Source organism: Microchirus variegatus (genome assembly GCF_963457635.1).
Source record: "Microchirus variegatus genome assembly, chromosome: 10".
NCBI lineage: Eukaryota > Metazoa > Chordata > Actinopteri > Pleuronectiformes > Soleidae > Microchirus > Microchirus variegatus.
The window spans coordinates 8,100,196-8,125,017 of record NC_139811.1 but is presented as its reverse complement, the minus strand read 5'-3'; the positions used below and the strand labels follow the sequence as shown (position 1 = coordinate 8,125,017).

The 24,822-nt window shown below is 39.5% G+C and overlaps 1 protein-coding gene across 1 annotated transcript in view; it reads right to left on the bottom strand.

Annotated features, from left to right (window-relative positions):
- usp43b (ubiquitin specific peptidase 43b) overlaps nt 1-24,822 on the bottom strand; it is a gene marked incomplete at its 5' end in the record, with an annotated part of 70,939 nt that overhangs the window by 17,757 nt on the left and 28,360 nt on the right. The window contains 6 exons of the mRNA XM_083896681.1: nt 143-254; nt 3,020-3,182; nt 9,540-9,684; nt 11,100-11,235; nt 17,185-17,277; nt 23,847-23,950. Of these exons, the coding sequence (XP_083752807.1) occupies nt 143-254; nt 3,020-3,182; nt 9,540-9,684; nt 11,100-11,235; nt 17,185-17,277; nt 23,847-23,950 (753 nt within the window). The remainder of the gene's footprint in view (nt 1-142; nt 255-3,019; nt 3,183-9,539; nt 9,685-11,099; nt 11,236-17,184; nt 17,278-23,846; nt 23,951-24,822) is intronic.

Genomic DNA, 24,822 nt, shown 5'->3' with positions numbered 1-24,822 from the left:
GTTAATACCAGGTCATGAACGGGGCAGCGTAGTGAATCTATCCCAGCTCCCGGTGCTGTGCATTGATATACTGTTTAAGAGGGAGAGTACGAGAAGAAACAGTATAAACGGATGACATTATTATGAGCAGAGCGTTCAGTACCTGTGCCTGAGCTCCATTGATCATCAGGTAATAAAGTTTGCTGAGGACGCTCTGCTGCAGCTGGTCCCAGGAAATTGAGCGGTCCTCCCTCATTAGGAACGGCGGGCCGAACCTTAAACAGAGGAAACAACAGAGGAAATTACTTTCAACCTCAACCACACACACACACACACGAGTCCTGACAAGCTCACGTGCGTCTCCTTCTCTTATCGCGTTCTATTGTGATGTAAATAATTATTTATTAACATTATCGGCATTAGAGCAGGATTCTCATTACAGCGTTTCCATTGAAGGAGGAGGAGGGAGATAATAAGCGGTGAAAACAGCTGATGAGGACAGAGGGATGAGCACCTTTTCAAATGACGGATCACATGACAGCTTTATTACAATTCGCATTTAATTGAGGGCAAACCATTATCTCATGCTGGAGATTTATGAGGACGAGATCATGTGGGTAAAGACACACACACACACACACACACAGAAATGTAATCTAATTTGTATTTTATGATTTTTTCTTAAGATTTTTAAAATAAATATTTTTTTGTACAGATTTTAGTATTTATAACTTTTTTTGTCAAATTTTGGACAACATTTTATTGGGACTTTTTTAAAAATCAAGTTTCGGACGGCAAACTATAGTATGACTTTTTTTTGTCAAATTTTTGGATTTTGGATTTTTTAGTTTTTTGACAAATTTTTGATAGATTTTTTTGGGACTCTTTGGTCACATTTTGACGACATGCTATTGTATGACTTTTTGTTTGAACTTTTTGACTATTTTTCAAATCAAATTTTGGACAGCATACTATAGTATGACTTTTTTGTCAAATTTTGGACTTTATTTTAATACTTTTTTGTCAAATTTTGGACAACATTTTTGGACTTTTTTGTCAAATTTTGGACAACATACTAAAGTATGACTTTTTTTTGTCAAATTTTGTCAAATTTTTTTTTTAGTTGTTTAGCCAAATTTTGGACAAAACATTTTTGGGACTTTTTTTTGTCAAAATTTGGGACATTTCTTTTGGACTCTTTTCTGTCAAATTTTGGTAACAAATTTTGTAGAAAAAAAATCCAACTCAGTGACAGTTGAGGATGGGAACCATACTGTGGCGAATAAGGAAAAACGGAAGCTACAACTTCCTTGTAGGTTAAACTGATTCAGTTTAAGTTCAAAAAGTCATTTATTTATCAGCAACAAACTAGAAATTCCCCCATTTTCTAATTGTAATTCTTTCCCAAAACACATTTTTAATGGGATGACGAAGAGAAATTATTATTTTTCACCCTCCTCCACAGACGTGAGCGTCAGCGTGAGGATGCAACAGGGATGAAATGTCACTGAATCAGCTGCAAAATGCAAAATAAGCTTTCACACATACAGACAATCCTCTGCTGCTCCAGTTTCTAACACTTTGGTACTTTAAATAAACCAGGAACGTTGAGAAAGTTCACACATTGCTGATTTTTGTATTTTTTAGGGATGCCTCTGTGACGGCGCTCTGCAGAGAACCAGAGCGAGAAGAAGAGAAGAATATGTGACTCCAGCGTCATTATCCCACTGATGAGAAAGAGATCGTTTGGTGGTTCCATCAGAGACAGAGAGCACTGTGACGCAGACTCTCATGGATGGGATTGGACTCTCTCTGTTTCACAGCTGTGATGGGGGAACTCTATATCGATCTCTCTGGACTCTGCCGGGCAGAGACGAGCGTCTAATGAATCTCTGTAGTGTACCAAATGTCACGGTTTGAAACTGTGAGTGAGATACGAAGTCCTTTTCTCTAACATCGTGACCTTGACGGCTCTGGTCGCTCCACCAGAGCAAAGCCAGGTAAGAAATCACAATAAATCAAAGGTGGTTTAATAGAAAAAACTCAAAGAAAAACCACAAAAGCTGAGACTTGATAAGACCGATAAGGCAGATTTATCATTTCAAAATCTTGCGATGGCCCAATGTCAAATGTAATGGCATATTTTTTTTAGCCTATGTCACTCCCCTGAGGGACGCAGGGGGAGCTGGAGACGATCTCAGCTGAAACAGGGTGAAAGGTGGGGAACCATCCAGGACCACACAGAGACAAATAACCATGGACTCTCAGATTCACACCTATAGTCCATTTAGTTTCCAATTAACCTCTGCATGTTTTTAAGACTGTGGGAGGAAACCAGAGAACCTGGAGAAAACCCATGCACGCAAACACACGACAAGTTACCTGAGAAACAGTTAAAAAAAACAACAACACAAACCTGGATTTAAACCACAATTACAAAGCAAAAACATACATATCATGTTGCATATATTACATTTATGAAGGCAAAGCTTTGTTCATGGTGTTTCATTAACTTAATACACCTACAGGTTAATTTGAGGATTTTAAATCATATTCATCCCAATAATAACAGTCGTTGACATTTGGCTGGAGTTGTTCAGCTTCAATCAACTTTTTTACTTCATTTTTTTTTTTTTTTTACAGTAGATTTCTATACAGTAGAGCACTTTCTGCTCAAATCTTTCCCTAATATATTTATATTGTCTTATAATGTGGGTTCTTTACAGTTTAATGTATATTTTCTATAGTTTCTATAGTTATTTACAGTATGTACTTGCTCTTTACATGTATATTTTCACATGCTTTATTTATTTTTTAAGTTTTTCCATGTTATTCAATTCATTTGGAATAAAAAAAAAACTTTTGACTTCACTCATTTTTCATTGGTGTCAGATTATTTATAACATAATGGTGATGAACACTGGTCAGAAGGGCCCCCTGGGAATTTTTGCTTTGGGCCCCTACAGACTCTAGAATCGCCTCTGTCCCCCCAACGATGAAGTTGAAGACGAGATTGAAGCGAGTAAATCACGCGGTTTACCTCACAGCCTGTTGACCTGTTCCTGCAGCGTTGCAGACCAACAGCAGGATCTTGACTGGGACGCCGTGGTTGAGGAACTCGGATGACAGCGTACCAGACGACGTTAACCTCTGCCCTTCATAGCCGGTGGAGTAAGGAGACGATGGCAGGCTGTGATGGTAACCTGAGGAACAGAGGAGAGGGAGGAGGAGACGGGGGGGGGAGAAAGTTAGAAAGTCCAAACACAGCAGTCCGTTTTCATTTGAAAACACAGCAATTCTGCTCAGGATAACCCTGTGACCTGACTTTAGAGCCACATCAGCCACAAGAGGTTTTTTTTAAATAATTAAAACAAGTTTTTTGATTCTTCAGCTTCTTAAATATACATATCGTTAGGTTTCTTTGCTCCACATAACAAATAAATCATTATAATATAATGATTTTGGTTTGTGTATATATATACATATATATATATATACATATATATATATACATATATATATATATATACATATATATATATATATATATATATACATATATATATATATATACATATATATATATATATACATATATATATATACATATATATACATATATATATATATACATATATATACATATATATATATACATATATATATATACATATATATATATATACATATATATATATATATACATATATATATATACATATATATACATATATATATATATACATATATATATATATACATATATATATATATATACATATATATATATACATATATATACATATATATATATATACATATATATATATATATATATACATATATATATATACATATATATATATGTATATATATATATACATATATATACATATATATATATATATACATATATATATACATATATATATACATATACATATATATACATAAAAAAATAGTATGGATGGAGCCTAAAAGGGGGAAACGAGTGGAAAACATAAATGGCAAAGGAAGAGGAGAGAAGAAGAAAAAAAGACAAGATAAGATCACAGTAGTGCTGATGCTAATCAAAGCACCTATTCCACATTCGTTGAGAAAACAGCTTACTCTCACATTTACAGCTTACAGCATGATAGTTCACATTTTTTCCCCCTTCAAAAGGAGCTGATTTCCAAAAATACAGAAAAATGAAATGTAATCATCAGACTTCACACCTTGAACAAGGAGGAGAATGAGGATATATAAAGTGGTGAGACAGCAGCTTTTCTATTTGCGGAGCCGTGATTCAGAGAGTGGGGATGAGCAGATGGACCAATGGCTGCCTGCACTCTCAGCAGGAGGCATTATCTGATCCTGTCCTGGTGGGGAGCCAAGCAGCACCGCTCTGCCGCTACACTCTTATCACTCTTATCACTCCTGGCACAGAGGAGTGACTGAGCGGAAAACTGACACCCTGCTATGAAGTGATGTCATCGGAGACGCTGCCTCGTCACGCACACGTGGCAACGGCGACGACGTCTGGGCTTAGCGAGCACAGGTGAGCAGTGATAAATCACAGGGTAAATGAGAGGAGCTCAGGAGCCGCTGATTGAGCGGCGGCTGTGCTTTCACCAAACTTTTCATTTAACACTCACTGTTTATACTTCAGACACGTGATTCATCACTGACGTCGCAGAACGCCACTGCTGCTCATGCTGTTCTTCTGAAAGCCACCGCATTAGCACATTCCTCCTCTTGTAAGCCATTCCACCTCATCACAAAACATGTTTAATCCTGTGTTTCAATGGATTTTTCTTTTGACCAGTGGGAATATGTTCAGTCAGCATTCACTCAAATTACTCTGCAGTGCAGCTGGGGTTTGGTTTGTTTTTGGCTGTGACTCTGAAGTCTGCAGCAGAGGGAACGCAAAACCCGGGTAAACACCCTATAATATCCTCTTCATCTGCTTAATGTTTGCCAATGATGACAATTATAGCTTCATTTATGGTGCAGCGCTGAGGCTGCTTTCACAGTGGCTCACACCAGGTATACTGTACATGTCACAAGCTTCTTTTATTAGTTTTACCTTTGAAAATCATAAAAAAAAACAACCTGTTAATACCTTTTTACTCTCACTCATCTGTTGGTGCCGCACATACTTCACAATAAAATTTGTAGAAAAATGGAATCAAGGAAACAGTGACAGATAAAGATACTTGAACTTTTTTAAAATGCTGTTTGTTGTTGTTGTTGTTGTGAGACAAACGTGGCTTGCGTGAAAAACAGGTGAGACGCATATTCCTAAAAACATTCTTTCACATTGGTCGCAAAGGTTTTTAACAAACTGTACTTTTATCTTACTTCATACTATTGGCAACATAAACTAATTCACTCTCTATATAGAGTTTGACTGAGGGACTAAAGTTAAAGACAGTACTTTAGTTCTGACTAACATTGTCGCACTCTTCGTCACATCTTCCACAGAAAATTGCCCTTTTTTGCAGCCTCACCCAGGTTAAAAAAATCCAGAGAACACTCACTCATTTTAGCATAAAAGAGGCATTAAAATGTGCTGCCTATGATGAGAAAGTCTCATTCAAAAACCAATCAAAGTCTTCATGTACGAACACAAAAGCTTTCATTTTGCAGGGGTCTTGACCCCGTGACCTGACCCTGTAATGATAAGTATGCACAGCTTTACATTTATTAATGTCATTCTAATGTAAAGTGATAAAACTTGCTTAAATTGTGAGCCCTAATTTACTCGATCAGGGCCCTCTGCCGACTATTGGAGTGATTTATGGAGGAGAAATCGTGTCGTAACATGCAGTAAAAATGCAAAGGTCACCTCGTGGATCTGTCCCGCTAAGATTTAAGATTCAGGAGACCTACTTCACATCGCTCATTAAATCACAGTACAGATGTCATAAAATGTTTGTTTTTTTTACCTTGTTTTCAAGAGGAGCGATGGTGGTGGTGGTGGTGGTGGTGGTGTGTGTGTGTGTGTGTGTGTGTGTGTTTTATGTTGCAGTTCCCACAGCTACACTAAAACAAAAGGCACTTACAGTACAACACAGCATTTCCCTTATGGGTGTGAAGAGCTGACCACGAGAAAACGAAAGGGAAAGAAGCTGCAGTACGCCCATCAAAGGCATTTGCTGATAACACTTTATATAATAAGTACACACTATTAGAATTAGTTAAGCATTAATACATATTGAATTCATCATTTATAACGCATGAATACTTATTAGTACGTAGTTTATAAACACAGTTATAAATGTTTATTTTAATGTTTTTTGAGGAACAGTGTCCAAATAGCTCAAGCAGCCAATCAGCATCCACCTCCAACAAACCAGTTCTTTGATCGAAAACATTCAAAACTGTGTTTATAAACTACATACTAATGAGTATTCATGCATTATAAATGATGAATTCAATATTTATTAATGCTGAACTCATGCTAATAGTGTGTACTTATTATAAAGTGTTACCCATTTGCTTTATCAGCGATGAAAGGGTTAGGGTTAAACTATAGAACTATAAATACTCCCAGTACAGCAGGTTTTAAGGCCCTGATATACTTCAGCACACATATATCGCTTATTGCAGACCCTGGTATACTCACGCATCAGGGTCCTGTAGTACCCCACTTCACCATCGGGTGGCGGTACAAGTCTGGACGCAGGGAATAGGAGGCATTCCCAACAGAGAAGAAGAGAACGATGCTACAGCGCCCTCGCACAGGTCTGGTTCGAGCGTTTCACAGCTGCAACGCCAGGCTTAATAATACACTGATACTTATTAATACGAATACTTTGGTCCATAAAATGTCAGAAAATGTGGAAAAATGTTGTTGTTTTTGTCCAAAAATGAAAATTATTCAGTTTTAATGATTTCTTTGTTTGTATGGAGCAAAGAAACCAAATAAATCAATATTATATTCACATTTAAGAGGCTAAAACGATCAGAAATCTTGTTTTAATAATGAAAGAAAAACTCAAACCGATAAATCGATGAACAAAATAGTTGACGATTAATAATCTATTAGCCCTAAGCTACAGATCACTGAGGAGCAGTGAGCACAAAGAGAACATTTCTTCATCAGTTTTTCTTTTCTGATTGTGATTTCACCTCTGGGCTCAGTTTTAATCACGTCTCATCACAACAGGCCAATCACAGCACACTTTAATGCCCCTCCAGTTGTTGTGAATGCACCTGAAATGGAAGCAAAACATAAAAAGAGTCTAAAAGAGATTGAGGGAGTAAAGTCAATTAAACCAGCGTAGCAGATATCAGCAGATAGAGAGAGAGATCTCCTCAGGTCATCTGTTATGTCTGTGCTCATCTGATGAGAGGAGCTAATGACAGAGAGAGTGTTTTTAAATCACCTGTAGATACAACTCCACAATCGACTGCAGCTTTAGGGTAAACACCGCGACCATTTAAAGACGTGTACCATACACTCATTAACACGCCACACTAATAAAGGTTTACGTTTGTTTTTTTCCTTTTAAATACCTGTTGATATAATCTCCTGCTATCAAAGAGCCTGTAACTAATTCCACGTCACGGCAGGACGCCTGTGAACCCATCATTCCCCCTCTGCACCCCAGGCTTCTCCCACTGTCACACAGATACACAGGGTGATCCAGACTAAACATAGCCAGACTCTGTGAAAGCCTATAATTAAACACCTCTGCCCCTGAAGGCAACGTCTCTACCCACAGCTACAATAACACACTTCCTCCTCCTCCTCCTCCTCCTCCTCCTGCTCCATTAGCAGTCTGCTCAGCTTTGAACAAAAACAGATCATATTGACTGAAGCTTATTTGTTTCTAAATACGACATAATAAATCATTTCTTAAAATTGAATTCATGAGAATGAGAATGTAAAACATTCATCTTTAACCTCGTCTCTCCAATGTCATGTCCTCCTGAACCCTTGCACTTGATCACCCTTGGGAAATTACTGTAGGAATAAAACACAACTCCTTATATGGACATTTCCACTTGTTTATACGCTACATCTTCCTGCTTCACAAAATGCATTTTTCCATCTTCTTATGTGTTGTTGTTATTTTTTAATCCCACTTTTTGCTAGTTCATGTTATAAAGTAGCAAAAATAGTTTTTTTCTATTTTTGGTCCTAAACAACGAGCTAAATGAACTCTGGACTGTGACATATTTACAATTTTCCCAAATTCAATCTGATTTTAAACATTCTGAGCACTATTTTTGCTCAGGTGTGTTTATATAGTTGGTGAAAATGAAAAAAATAATAATTAGATTATAAATAAAAAAAGGATATAAGAGACTCTAAAGTGACCAACACCAACGGACAAAACAAGACATTCGAGAACATCGTCATTTCCAGGTTTGACAAACACTGGATCAATGTTTTTTAACATTTTATGGACCAAATGACTACTTGAGAAAATAATCAACAGATTAATCAATTACAAAAATAATTGTTAGTTGCAGCTCTATTAGATGGAGCATGGCTCCTGTGTTGTCTGAAGAAAGACGCAGCCACCATATGGTCGCCAACAGTACTGCAGTTTATACGTAGTCTCCTTTTACTTCCGGGTCAAAAACTGGGGAGGATATTTTGGTGCGAAATCCGACTCCAGTCCGACTAAGAGTATACCTGCAGGAGTAATCCGACTATGAATTACCGTATTATCCAGGTATGTTAGTCCGATTAAGACTTGCTCCATTATATGACATTAAGAAAACTGAATTATTGTCTTACTCTGACTAAAATTGGACTTTTAACATACATGAACACACTAAATACTCAAAGGGAAATGATGGTGCATGTGCAGAACGCCAAGTCCGACTCCAGTCCGACCAAGAGTATACATGCAGGAGTAATCGGACTATGATTTATCGCATTATCCAGGTATGTTAGTCCGGCTAAGACTTGCTCCATTATATGACATTAAGGAAACTGAATTATTGTCTTAGTCTGACTAAAATTGGACTTTTAACACACATGTAAACACACTGAATGTTCCTTTAAAGATGATAATAGAGAGAGTGAGAGCCAGCGGACAGAGCGGTCAGACTGCTGTAGTGAGAGGGCGGCGGTGGGTGCAGCACCACTTTGTGTGGCTATTGAGCGACATAAATCTAAGCACTAAAAGTCAAACTTCTCAGATCGAAGCACAGCATTACACAGAGCTGGGACTCGGAGCCTGGTGAGAGGGGACAAACACAGCACAACCTATTTGCTGACAGCACAAAGTAAGTAAGGAACAAGGGAATACCCCCCGACACTCAAGTGCAGCACAACTCACATTTCACATCACTACCTGAGAAATAGAGGAAATGAAGACATAAATCTGACTTTTAAGAGAATTCTGCACAGGGAAGAGAACATCGACTGAGCTCTATGTGAAGTTATACACTTCTTAATGTGCTCTATGCTGTCAGGTCTCCTCCCTGAGGTTTTCATTAAGCAGTAACTTATTCATCACATATATACGTCCATATTAAAGGTGGGTTAACGAAGCACGACAAACAAGTGAGAGTCAAAGATAATTGGTGACAATAAACACTGTGTGTGCATTAACCTGAGATCCGCGCAGAGCCTCCTCTGATGTAGACGGGCGGAGCCTGGAAGGCGTAGATGACGTCGTTCTCGGCGACGCTGTTTAGATCGTCGTCGTCAAAGAAGGAGCGCTGAAAGCCTGTGGAGTAAACCTCTGTCAGGATCACCTGGAGAGCAACACACACACACACATACACACATTAGTTTCCCTATTACAGAGCCATTACAAATCATATTAAGGTGTGACGGTAAACTCTGAGCCCTATTATTCACACCTTTATTCTCACGAATCCAGGACAACATATTGTAGCTGAGATATTCACTTCAATTACAAACAAAGAATGGTCAAAACAAAACATAACTTTTGATCACTGATAACTCTATATCCAAGAATGTACATGAATGTTTTCTCAATTAGTTCTTCCCCTTCCTCTGTCTAGAGATTTGTGATTGATAGTGATCCACAATATTGGACCGATTTGGCCGATACACTGATATATCTGAAGTGTTTGAGCTGATAACTGATAGCACTATATATACACTACCATTCAAAAGTTTGGGGTCACTTAGAAATGTCCTTATTTTTGAAGGAAAAGCACTTTTTTTTTTTCAATGACTATATCATTTAATGTATCAGAAATACACTCTATACATTGTTAATGCGGTAAACGACTATTCTAGCTGCAAACATCTGGTTTTTAAGGGAATATGTACATAGGTGTATAGAGGCCCATTTCCAGTGTCATAATGGTACATTGTGTTTGCTAATCGCGTTAGAAGGCTATTGGATGATTAGAAAACCCATGTGCAATGATGTTAGCACAGCTGAAAACAGTTTTGCTGGTTTTTTGACGAAAGGGTAAAATAATGGGTAAAAAATCTTTATTTCTAATCTTGTCAATGTCTTGACTATATTTTCTATTCATTTTGCAACTCTTTTGATGAATAAAAGTGTGACTTAATAATAAAATTGTATAAGTGACCCCAAACTTTTGAACTCTTCTGTAGTGAAATTAACATCATATTTTTCCAATATAACATTTCTTCATTGTGCAAAAATAAATAAGCATAAAAAATAGATGGCACTGGCGTAGAAGTCAAGGAGGCAGCAGCCTTTTTTCAGCCTAGAATTGTATACTCATATCGGTGGATATTTACCAGGTTTGCCGATATCCGATAATGCATTTTAAACCGATATTGTGTCGATAATCGTGCATCCCTAGCGATCGGACGACACACAGCAGAGGCTCACAGATGTCACAGATAACCTTGCATCTACTGGACAACACCATTTGATGCCAAAATGTGCTTTATCATCAATTTTATTCTCAATGGGAACATGATCTAACCTGAAAACCTGAAGCTTGTGACCGAGTCTGTTCAAATGTTATAAATCAAGTGAAAAGTCAACTTATTTCCCCTTAGACTTCCATATAAATGGAGTTCTTTTTGTAGTGTAGTGGAATCACTCCCTGGTGGCTTACTGCAACTTCCGTCCTAGTTTAAACTTTTAAACCACGTCCACTTTATATCCAGTTAATGTCCACACTGACTTTTTTTTTTTCTTTTATCCTCGATTTACCTGGTCTGGAGAAATCTTGCCCTCGTCTGCCACCATCCTCCTCAGGAAGGCCACCGAGCCAAACAGAGGCACAGCCAGGCCGACGCGCAGGTACCGCTGACCTTTAGTGCTGAACACTAGAGTCACACACAAAGGCCTGACAGAGAGGAAGAGAGGGAAAAACACACACACAGTCAGGGAAGGTGGGACATAGACCGGCCTCTGTTTTGATTTCTGTGTCATTTCTCCAAAGGCCGTCTTCTCCTCTACAGCCAGGAAGGGACAAAAGAAGACTATCATGAATAAATCAACACGTTTAACATTAATAATAGATCATTAGAAGTTTTTATGTCCCGCAAAAATAATGGAATCTCTGCTGCATTTCTAAAAACAGAGAGAGCACGGCTCGGCTCTGACCTCTCCAGAGTCAGCGCTGACATGAGCAGGTGCCGCGGTTCTTAGCGGCTTTTTTGGATAAGACGACGCTAATGGTGAGAGAGAGGAACAGCATCAGGTTCCTGTGGGAGGATCTGTGTGTGTGTGTGTGTGTGTGTGTGTGTGTGTGAGGCCCAGAGACTGCAGCTAATGTCACGGCCATGAGGGATTTAGTGAAGATGATGGGACGTGATGACAGGAGTGGCTTTGTTATTCATGTGCATTTGAATATAAAGATACACTTTATATTAGGGAACACATATTCGCCATTAAAGGTGCCATATGCAAGAATGTGGCCAAAAACGGTTACTACATTCAAATTCAAAATGCAAATATATATATTTATATATTATAAATGTGGAATAAGGTGTTAATATGGAGCACAAGATGAGCCTTGAACACTCTCAAAGTCTCAAAGTTTAGGGCAACAGATGGACGTCATGCAGACAGTTGCACACATGTGGACACAAAACAGTCAAATTGGCCTTTATCCTGAAGTGTGTGTGATGTCCCTCTGTGTGAATGGATTATGTAATTGAGTTTTTGCACACACACACAAAGTGTGTTAAAAAATAAATTTATTACAATCCAGGTTTATAAAGAGTTACAGCCAACAACTGAATTACTGTTAAAACTGTAGTATGTAACTTTTAAAACATAATCAAAGTCTGTTAGATTTCAAACCATTGTCAAATGCTGATTAACTCCACAAGGCTCTGTGTTCCCAGTGGTGTTGCGATCTCATGTCACCCGGCAACATTTAAGTTCCACACAGGAAGTTAGAAATTGTAATTTACTTAAAGTACTGCACTTTACAAATGTTAAATAAATAAAATAAATTTAACGCACCGGAAACTTTGGCAGTGAATGATGAGGACAGGTGCACTGGCGCTAATCAAGGAGAAAGTTGAATAATTCGTGAACTTTGACCCATTTTGACTGATTCATTAAGCTTTTTCATATTTTATTTTGAAAAGCAGCTTCATTTGTAAAGGTTTGCCTTTAATTAAAAACAATTGATGGGAGAAGCTACTTTTTTTTAAAATTTTAACTTGGGTATCTGTTATATTTGTAGACCAGTATTTTTACTTGTATTTGAGCAAAATTTGAGTAGAATATTTCAGTACTCCTGTGACAGTTTTATATCAAGACAGACGGAGGCGGCGACAGCAACATCGCGGGATTAAAGTGAGACAACTGTAAAACAGGCCGGAGTGTGACTGAAAAAACAAAGATGTGCAAACAAGAGTTCTGTAAAAAAGTTAAATTCTACTGCCTATGAAGCAGTTTGACATGAAAAAGGCTTCTTGCGCTGCCGGTGCATACACACAAACGCTCCCTCAGACAGGTCTAATATTGCTCGACAGAGCTTATTTTACACAATACAAATCATTTTCCATTGTATTTTTTTCACAAAGACCAAACAGAGGCAAACATTACACGCTGCAGCTTTAATCGTACTCATTTACCACACTAATTTACAGCGTGTCGAGCCGTTGGCTTTGCTGTGTTAGCTTGGAGCGCCACAGGCTCTATATTATATTCTGGAGAATGTGAGGAACCCGGGGGTTTTTTAGCCAATAAGAAATGAAGTTGTCCATAAAGCAGCAGCAGCAGCAGCATTTTGTAGTTGGCTCTGTCACTAAGTGGAAGACAGATTTCTGCATAACGGGAGACATCTGCATAATTCCGCTTTATGTTAAAAGTAGTATTGTTTTATCTGCACAAACTACACAATCGGCAATCGTTCCGCTGATTTGCACGGGTTACAGGAGACTTCAAAAGAGCACAGTAGGTAGGCCGCGGTAAATTGGCAGCACTTATCAAGAAGACACTTCTCAAGGAGGTATCCCCAATTTATGCCGTGCAGATTGTTCACATCAGCATAAAAAAACAAAACACTTTAGAGTAACTAAAATTTGTGTCAAGGAGTCATTCTTTCACACAGATGCATAATCACATAATGATGATGCAACAATGAATCTGACCTGTTTTTTCTCTAACTTAGTATATGAGGGGCATTTGATAAAGGGCCACTTCACCCAAAAAATATAAAGGTTTTTTTAAACTTATTTCTGGAGATAAACGTGCTATTCAATCAGTAGACAGTCGATCTGAGACACACGTTTCAACCTACAGCATCACAGGACGCTGGGATTGAAAAGATGACGTCAAAGTCACTTCCTTCAAAGAAAATAAAAGCCCTATACTCTTAGAAATAAAAGTGCTAGGTAGAACCATGTAAGGTTCTTCAGCTTGTCCTCATAGGAGAACCCTTTTATAAAGGTTCTACTTGGAACCCTTTTGAAGGGTTCCACCAAGAACCCTTTTAAAATCCTTTATTCAGGAAAGGGGTTTTAAAGGGTTCTCTGGATCAAAAATGGTTCTTACTGGAACCATTAGTGTTACCAAGAACCGTTGAAAAACCCTTTCTTCGGGAAATAGTTTTTCAGAAGCAAACGGTTCCAGGTAGAACCTCAGCCCTTGTAGAAGAACCCTTTTGGAACCCCTATTTCTAAGAGTGTACACACACTTTGTGCAGTTCTGTCAAGTTTTATGAGTAAAATATAAAAAAAAAAACTAAAACTAGTGAAATGTAATGAGACTCTGTAATAGAATGTGAATTTAACAAACACAGCAGCATCATAATGATTTAAGGTTTAGTGGGAAAAATAATGGGTGATGCCGCCCTTTAATTGTTAATTTATATGGTATTACTTAAACTAAGATGCCTTCAGATATCTACAGACATCATGATCATCAAAAGAGAGAGAATATTCATATCCAAAAAACAAAAAAAGGCCAGATCAAGGTCTACGTCACAGAAAGATTGAATAAACAAACAAATGCTCGCAAAGTGCAAATGTCTGCCAAGAGAGACACAACAAGGCCACTGTTTGGAGAGCCAGGCACAGAAAACAGCATGAGAGCTCATCTCCTCTCACAGATCTATATATATATATATACGTATACGTATACGTATACATAGGCTTTAAAAGACAATCCGACTGTTTATCCTTTCAAAAGTGTTCAGAAGTTCACCTCATGTGCCACTGCCACACACACACACACAGAAGAAAATAAAACTCCACTCTGAAAACTGCAGGAATGAAGCTCTTAACAACAGCTTCCCAAATGAGCAGTGGATGTCGACTGAACTTATTATAATAAACTATTTTAAAAAGACTAAAATCTAAAAAGGCTGCAAATAACTGGGAATAACAACAACAACAACAGCCTGGTGCATCTCAAGAGAGACAAATTACAGGTACAGTATGTGCTGAGGGAACGGTACATACCATTCTATGTTAATGTTAAAACAAGACCGTAACATTTTATCATCTAATGCATTGTTTCTCAAAGAAACATTTCTGGCGGCCCGCAGTGAATTACAGTTGATAGTTTTAATCCAGGAGCAACTAAGCTTGATAAATGTTTATTGGACATTACTGGATACAGACCAATAAGTGTAAACAAAAATACTGGGTATTTACCTGGTTTCTATATGGTGAATTTTAGTGTATTATTTGGTTATAAGCTGGTAATAAGCAGGTAGCTACAGCCCCCAATTACTAGCCATTTACCCAGTAAATATATGGTAACAGAAATGTGTGACTTGGTATTAACCTGTAATTAGAAGGTAACAACAATGGCCAAAATACTGGATAATTACCCAGTAAATTATAAAGCGTCATTATATTAATGCTTAAATGACATTATATTAACGCTTATATTACCTAACGCTAAACTGTAGAACTGCAATCTGGTAATTTTTCCTTTGGGGGCCCTCAGTCCAATGTTGGGTTCCTAAATTGGCCCTCGGGTATCAAAACTTTGAGAACCCCTGATCTAATGCTAATACAGATGTTTATTCAATAAATAAAATAGATTTGTTACAGTTGTTTCAGTTCAACAAGTGTTTTCTGTGCATCTATCAGAATAATAATCAGTATGGACCGATTTAAAAATCTGATTTTTGACCTAAAATTCATGTTAGTTTGGCCTCTTTTAAACGAGCTGATGATGGATGGATGTCTAATTTTAGAATCACACTATTCTATTTATACGGCCAGTATTTTGACAGTTCAAACTCATGTTGTGGGATGCCCCCCGACATGCTGGCCTACAAAAAAAGGAGTTGAGAAAACGGGTGCTAATGTCAGACAGTTGCTCATGGCTACTAAGGCTGAAGTGACTCATATATGCACATTTGACTTTGTTGTTGTTATTGATGAAGTGATTCAGATCTGACTTTTGTCAGGGCTGTGTGGACACACAGAGATCTGCTCCTATCTGGTCCTAAACTCTTAGAAATAAGGGTTCCAAAAGGGTTCTTCTACAAGGGCTGAGGTTCTACCTGGAAGCATTTGCTTCTGAAAAACCCTTTCTTCGGGAAAGGGTTTTTCAAGGGTTCTTGGTAACACTAACGGTTCCAGTAAGAACCATTTTGATCCAGAGAACCCTTTAAAACCCCTTTCCCGAACACAAAAGCGATGGGAAACATTAGTTTCCCACAACATAGTTAAGACCAACAGCAATTTCCACAAACATGTTGTGTGTATTTAAGGTTTTTAAGCCGCATGTTTGCATAAGTTATGTTGACTGTATGCGAGTTCAAAAGGGGAGAATATCGATGCATAAGTGAGAGAGGCACTGGCTTGATGAGTTAGAAGTGGATTTGGAGGATTCCCTGAAAAGGCTGACGCTTGTTGACCCGACATGAAGGCTGCATGGGTGTTGTGTGAGGTTTAAACTGAATAAAACATTGTTCCTTGATGCTGAGAGGCTTTTTCCACCCAACCTTTCCTCTCTGATCCTGGCCCCTCTGCTTCACGATGACTTATGCTCTTACCGTACGTGGTGTGTGAACAAAAGGTGGGTGTTGCATGTTTTCTTACTGTAATTTCATCATGTTTTCAAAGAGTTTGAAGTGGTAAATATGGAGCTATAGCTACATGGACACTAGTGTAGGTGAATACGTAAAGGTTCTTTATCATAATGGTGTTTTATCCACATGGAAACAGATCAGAAAATAGGTCCCAGATTGGGAACATTTCAAAATGTCTCGCCTTTCTTACATTGGCAATGACTGTCCCTGTCTTTGTCGTCATCATACTCTTGTATGGAGATTGCGGTCAATGAAAAGTAGTCCTAGGCATTAGGTTAACGCACGTTAACGCATGACAGGTTTCCATGACGACTGACCGGAAAAAGACGCTTGTGACGTCATGTGTACATGCCGCGACACCGGAGTCCAGGCACCGTTTACCAGTTAGCTCCGTTAGCTGCATTAGCTCCTTTTAGCGCGCCTTCAGTCGAACTGGAGCGGTCTGTTTAGTAAACGAAAAGAGCAGCGCTACAAATAACCAGCGTACCCGTGTACTGCGTATGTGTGCCTCTGTTTTTAAAGTTTAGCGCTACTTTAGAGACTCATTTTAACAATCGGGAGTGGCGTAAACATGACGTCACGTGCGTCTTTTTCCAGTCAGTCGTCATGGAAATGTGACGTGCGTTAACGTTGTCGCCCTTAATGTGCCCAGCACGAATGAAAAGTAACTATGGTCAAACTGAAAAGACGTTAGATATCACTAGATCACGTGATAAGGAGGAGGAGGAGGAGAAAACAAAACCTATTTTGGAACGAAGAACACAGGTCAGTGACTGAGCCCACCTGGTCTGTCGTAGAGGTATGGGGAGTGAGATGCAGAGGAAGGGGTCAAAGGTGTTGCTCTGTTTCAGACAGTGGGGACATGTCAGTGAAGATCTGAGGGAGACAAAAGCACAGGAGGATCACATTAGGTTTTCAAAGAAACACACGCTCCCTCCCCCCAATTAACCTTTACGACCTCCTGACTGACTTTACAGAGCAGAGACGAGGTCGTCGACACAGAGACATGGACACAGTGTTCGTCTTGAACCGACTCTGAGGAAGTGGCAAAAAGGTGAGTGATGTAACTCTGACACAGACAGAGAGTTAGAAGTGTGGTGAAGTAGTAAAATAATCTCCGTGGACTGATTGATCCAACACGTGGGAACCTGCAGGGGCTGTTTCTGTCTCATTGCATCACTCTCATCACACCACTGATGCTAATGTGATGCCATTACACGATCCCGAGCAGAGACGAGCGAGGAGTTCCTCCCGAGTGTCATCACAGGACACGGATCACTGAGTGAGAAAACGTCTGAACAATAATACTACGCATTTCAGTTCAGTCGACTTTTTCTCTCTCTTTTAGATAATCTCTAGTCGTTTTCCCAAGAGAAAATCATTTGTTCCAGTGACCTAATTATGTGATCAGTGACTCAGAGAGGTCATGAACTAACAGTGACTGCTGGAGTTATTTATAAAACTCTCTACTACGACTACTGGAAAGTATTTATGACTTAATCCGAGTTAAATGTCCTGAATAAGTCTATATATATGCACGTGTAGAAAACTACATCATTCAATTTAATTACATACAGTCAAAGTATTGTACTGAACTGTACTGAATTCAGCTAGTGTTGACATCTTTGGGGTACTGAAAGGTCCAAGACCTTTAGGAGATTATCTTTTGACATAAATGATATATACTACACATAAGTATGTTTACTTTGCATACATGTATAATATAGATAATACAGTTTTCATAGTCTTAGAATAAACCTTTTGTTTATTTAGTTGGATGTCAATACTACTTTGATGAAATGTAATAGTCAGACATTTCATCAAACAACTGATTAAAAACTATTTCAAATGACTTATGATTTAAAATTATGATTTGAAATAGTGAAGAGACGGTTAAAATGAGGACAAGACAGAAATAATCTAAAAACAAACAAAAGAACAGTTGATGGTGAGGGAGAGAAATACATTCATATCCAAACCAGACATTAGGATTTATCTGACAGTAGCTACTATTGAAAAATAATGTCAAAACAAAATAAAACAAAACAAAAAAAACACCCATATATATATAATAAACTTATTATTATCATCAGGGGCACATTTTTCATTTCCATGCAGGGAACTTCAGGTGGACAAAGCTACTATGCTCCCTCTGATTTAGTGTTCCAGTGTTTCATTTCCTTTATTATCAACACGACGGATATAAGTCTGCCATCATGTGGTGAAATAACTTCTCTCTTTTCTCTCTCTCGACCATGTCACACATACATTTACAAAACGTGTCGAGCACCCACGACCTGCCCACACCGTTCTAGCATTAGAAATTAAAGCTGCAATGTCTAAGTGTGATGATGTTACTATTTTGCCTCTGAACAGATAAGATGAAGCATTATTTATATGCCGTGTCCTTCCTGTGTCAAGCAAAACAATCAGACCTGACAGAGGGAGCGTTTGTGTGTATGCAGTGGCAGCACAGAGGTGGGGTGGGCGGGACAAAGAGGCATTTATCTCATCAAACTGCTAAATGACTGGGTTTTTTTTTGAGCTTCCCGAGTGTAGCACAGGAATGTCACCGGGTGACACGAGTGCAAGAACCATTTATGAGTTTGTGCATTGAATTCTTGGTTTTGTTGTACCGCATTTTTACCACTAGGTGTCGTTATGAGTCAGGGGAAAATCAAATTTAAGCAGGAAGTAAGGTTGTGTTGGTGTAGAGGGGGACTTAGCATAAACCAAGTGATACGATGTCTGCGCTTCCTGTTCAAGTGACCTGCTAATTCGTCAATAAAAGACACGTCACGCTTCAGAAAGTTTACCGACATGCCACGAAGAAGCAGAATCACATAGAGAGTTTTATTACGTGGATTAATTCGACAAAGGTTTTAATCTCATTACCTATATTTTATTAAAAAAAGTTACGCACTGGCACTCTCGCCTTTGCAGCAAGAAGACCCAAGTTCCTGGGTTAGAGCCCTGGTTGGAAGAAGGGCCTTTCTGCAAGGAGGTTACATGTTCTCCCCAGGTGTGCGTGGGTTTTCTCTGGGTTCCTCCCACAGTCCAAAAACATGAAATATGGGTATTAGGTTAATTGGTGACTCTAAATTGACTGTAGGTGCGAGAGTGTGAGTGAATGGTTGTTTGTCTCTATATGTGGCCCTGCGATGAACTGGCAAACTGTCCAGGGTGTACCCCGCCTATCGCCCCATGTCAGTCGAGATAGGCACAGCACCCCCCGCGACCCTCCGGTGGAGGATAAAGCGGGTAAATAATGGATGGAGGTTACGCACTGCAGTTTAAAGTCATATATGAACTTACGAAATGTGCTTTTCCATATCGGAAAAAAGGCACCTGACACAACCCAGAGGGGTGGAGGCGGGGGAGAGGATGGGAGTGAATAAAGCTCTATTCAAGCAAACCCAGCTGACACTGGGCTCTAAGTGGATCGCTCGGTCTTGGCAGAGCAGAATGGTTGCCCTACGGATGTCTTATTCTCGCCAGGAAACAGTGAGGGTAACTGCACTCTCTGTGCATACAAATCACACTCAGCCCCCCGCCCCCCCGCCACTAAAACATAGATGTTCCACCGTGCTGCTCTTGAATGATCACTTAAAAAAGAGAAGAAGAAGAAGAGGTGATATTCTGGTGATGCTCTAATGGAAGAAGTGTGCAGAGGCTGAGATGTACAAACTCAATGCCCCTGTCTGTGATGCAGCCATGCTGAAGACACTCCGAGGAGCTTGATGTTGCGCTCTTTTCCTTTTTTTTTTTTTTACCGTGACACTTCACCTTAATATCTTTATTTCACCCCTTTTTTCTACTAGCAAAAAAAGAGATTAAAACACAAAAGGGAGGTATATCCTCTGTCAGAGTATGAAAGGTAGTTTATTCACCGTGTTAGCGCTCTGAAATCCAAAAGGCATGAACCATAATGTGTGCCTCGTAATTCACTAATTGGAATTGCAATATATACACACACAATAAAAGCCGCATCATGGGGGCCCTGTTAAAGAAGTAATTTAATCCTGCGCTGAAAATCATAACAAATCAGGAGATATGATCAAAACAAAAGGTCACACAGAGAGAGAAGAGAGGCTGTTTCAGAGAAAGTGGCGTCAGAGAAAGACGAGCTGCGCTGAAACTGCAGCGCGTCGGTAATTTGAAACGCGAGGCTGACCGTCACTTGGCTTCACTATAATGAACAACGCTTGACAGACAGACATTTTCATCGCAGTCTCCGGTGACTGCAGCCCGTGGCTCGGCCGCATGTAGACAAAGATCAGAGTCTGATTTCATTTAAGATTTTACCTCCAGACCAGACAGGGCACGAGGAACAGATTTAAGAATCAGGGGGATGGATGATGGAGTGGAGTAAGATCTGAACAAAGACAGGTTTATCACACAATTAGTCTTTAAAAATAGACAGGTTTTTTTTTTATCTGTGATGACAGATAGCACCAGCTTAGATCACATTTCTCCTCGTTCGTCCTGTGTGGACAGTGAACTGACTTGTCTGAACGTGTAAAATAGCCTCGACAATTTGTGCAGCGACAACCGCCGCCTATTATAAGAATGATTCTCCAGTCTGTCAGATCTGGATGCTGGATCACATCAGACAGTGCACTGTGAAGTGTTGCACAGGCAGTGGTGAAAGAGCTCAGACGAGAGATAGAAGGTCACGAGTCAAGAGGTATTTGTTCAAAAAAAATCAATCAGAAATCAGTTGGGTTTCAAATCTCACAGCCTTTTCATGCCACGCGTCTGCATCTTGAACGTTAATAAACGTACATTCAAACCATTAAATGCTGCACACAACTCTCTCTCTCTCTGCGTGTCGGTGTCGCCGTGTTTAGATCTCGCATCACCAGGAGACGTTCGTGCTCTGCGCGCAGGAAGTGATTTCTTTTATGTGGCGACAGGCGGAGGCAACGGCGATAAACAGGTTGACTGAAAACACAAAGACGCGCCCACGTTTCAAGACGTTTCAAAAGTGAATTCTACTGCTCAAAAAAAACCTCTGTATAAATACAAATGATGCTTTCCCACAACACAGTTCTAGCACGACTCTACACTTCATTTTTGCTTTTCCATTAGTGATAGTTCCTGGTACTTTTTTTTTTTTAAGTACCTGCTCCTGCAAGTCCCAAGCAAACTGAGTCGATACTAAAAATGTGACGTTGACAGACTGCTGGCCACTGAGTGGAAGAGTCATGAGCGCGATGTCCGACACAAGAATCAAACCTGAACGTACGTAAAAATTAGTGCTGGGCACTAGGCTAACGCACGTTAAGGCATGGCGCTTTTCCATGATGACTGACCGGAAAAAGTGATGCTGCGACACCGGAGTCCAGGCACCGTTTACCGGTTAGCTTCTTTAGCTGCAATAGCTCGTTAAGTGCCGTTAGCAGACTGTTTATTAAACGAAAACAGAAGCGCTACAAATAACCAGTGTACCTGTGTACTGGGTATGTGTGCCTCTGTTTTTAAAGTTTAGCGTTACTTTAGAGACTCATTTTAACAATTGGGAGTCACGTAAACATGAAGTTATGCGCGTCTTTTCTGGTCGGTCAGTCCTGACAACTTGAGTTAATCTCCAACATTTTTGCAAAGAAATGTCTAAAATCTCAATATTTAACAGAGGAGTCTGGTGTATTTAGCGACAGCACTGCTGAAAGCCCGGCGACGTAAGCCGAAGTCTGTGCTCTGGTCATGCAGGAAGTACTGGAATAATCTTTTAATGACGACTGACCAGAAAAAAACGCGACTCCCGATTGTTAAAATGAGTCTCTAAGGTGACGCTAAACTTTAAAAACAGAGGCACACATACGCAGTGCACAGGTACGCTGGTTATTTGTAGTGCTGCTCTTTTCATTTAATAAACAGACCGCTCCATTTCGTCTGTAGGCACACTAACGGTGCTAAAGGAGCTAATGCAGCTAACTGGTTAACAGTGTCTGGACTCCGGTGCCGCGGCATGTAAACATGACCTCACAATCGTTGACACCGTTAACTGCCACGAAACACCAAAAATAACTGCTTAGTTTTCTGTGTGTCGCGTATAAAACGGCGTCACGGCAGTTACGTGCAACTGTGGTATAATGACTCCACCCACGTTGAGTTAGAGATATTATAGTAATGGAAAACGATGTGCGTGATAGCAAACCGTGTAGAATCGAGCCGAGCTACAACTGTAGTGGAAAAGCACCAAAACACTCACTTAGTCATTGCAGGCAGAATAATAACCTCAGCGATAACAAAAATGACACACGGTATGTATATATATATATATATATATATATATGTGTATATTTGCCCAGTGTCCCCATTTCATTTAAGTGGGAGGGACACACACACACACATTTTGCCAAAGACTGCTGAACTCCTGTCAAGACACACCCAAGGTCTCACATCTGAAACATCTGACAGCGAGGGCAGCAATTAAGAGATGTGGCTCTGACAGACGCGATTCTGGCAGTAACACGGAGCTGACAATGTTCCGACGAGTTGGCAGACGGTGGACGGCGCAGACAAACAAGACATTAGCGGTTCACTTCATACTTTTAAAAAAAAGACGCTTTTATGAGTTAAGTAATTAAGCAGAGAACCGATTTTAGAGATGATCTGAGACTTGATTAATGAGTTAGTTTTGGTCATAGTAAAGAGCTGATGGCTCAATAGAAAAAGTGACAGCTAATTGGGTGAGTGAACTCAGTGGTGGGTGGAATTTCTTCTTCTTTTTTTTTTAAATATTTAAATAATAATAAAAAATGTCTGTTTCCTGTCTGTGAACATGGTACATAACAGTAAATGAGCTTGCCAGATGGACTCAACATCTGAAAGACGCTCTACTCTCGCGTGACCACGGCTGACAGATGTAAACATTATGTAAAGAATTAACTGTCTCTTTAAAAGCCTGCAAAGCCTGGGCTTTTCTGCACATCACAAAAAATGTCCTGTAAGTCTGGCAGAGAAAGAAATCCACAAGGGATTATTATTATTATTATTACAATAGTGGAAATACTTAGCAGCTGCCACAGCTAACAAGCTCAATTATTTCCCCCAGCTCAAAAAGCTAAGCTGGAAATAAGTACTTTGTATTTCCCTCAGAGGCAGAGAGGTAAGAGCACAGGGAGAGACTTTCTTCAGACCTTTCTGCTTGTGCCTGCTTTGTAATTAGTAAGATTTAGTGTTCTCCTAACGTGGCATCTGTGTCTCTGAGGACGTCAGTGTGAAAGAAATATTGGCTGTCTGCTGTTTCTAGTAATTACATTGTAATTGAATCAATGAAGCCTAAATACCATATAAGCGTGGCTGGGCAGGTGATCTGACAACATGACAGTGACACCTCCCTTTTCTTCTTGTGATGCTATGTACTGCATCTCCCTGTAGCCTTAGTTGACAGATTTACTGTACTTTGTGGTAAGGTTTGTGTTTTTATTGAGACTCACTTGTACTGGGCCTGGAAGAGTTCCTGAACAAAGCTGTTCTGGACCTGGATCTGCTGGGAGTGACACAGGTCAGGAGACAGCGAGTCTTCAGCTCCACATGGGCCCTGCAGCAGAGGAGGAGGACGACACACGTCATCAACACAGAGCATTTAAGAAGATGGATTATAAGTATGTCTGTATAAGTGTACAACCACTTCAAAATAAAAATACTTTGTTTGTTTTGCAGCCTTATATGTGCTCTGGCATTGGCCTTGATTTATGGAGTGCAAAAGTCATACATTTACTCCATGCCAAAAAACTTTGAGGCTATATTTTTCGATCCAGTGTGGATTTTCCTGAGGTCAGAATGATTTCACAGACATGTCGGGTACCACCCACATAATATACACTGTACATGTCTACGAGAGGGAGTCAAAGTGTGACTTATCATCCTGACACCAAATATTATTATGAAATGATTAAAAAAATCAATACATTCGGTGGACTATGCACATATAAAAGTACGAAACCAGGTTGCCATTATACATACTTGCTTAGTGGATGTCACCATCTTGCACATATGCAAAACAACAAAAGAGATGGAGGAAACATTTACATCCTTCCTGGTATTTGAAGACCATTGTCATGGGCTCAGTTCCTGTCCTTTATTCTGTTAAAGTTCTTAGTTTCCTGTGTAATATGTTCTGCTTTTTGTTTCAGGAGGCTGGTCAGTGGGGGGACGGAGCTTCTGGGCCACTCAAACTGCAACTCATCTCCTCGTTTACTTCTTCTATTAAGACTCTGGTTTCTGGATCCACAGTCACCAGTGTGTCACATCTACTCTGTGTGTTCCCTGGACTCAGAACCCCTCTGTCCCCTTAGTTGTGCTTTTAGTTTGGCTTGATTTTTGTAAATAAATGAGTTTCTGCTTAAAAAATGATCTGTATTTCTGCTTATTTTGGGTTCAGTCAGTTTATCTTTACAAACCGTCACAACC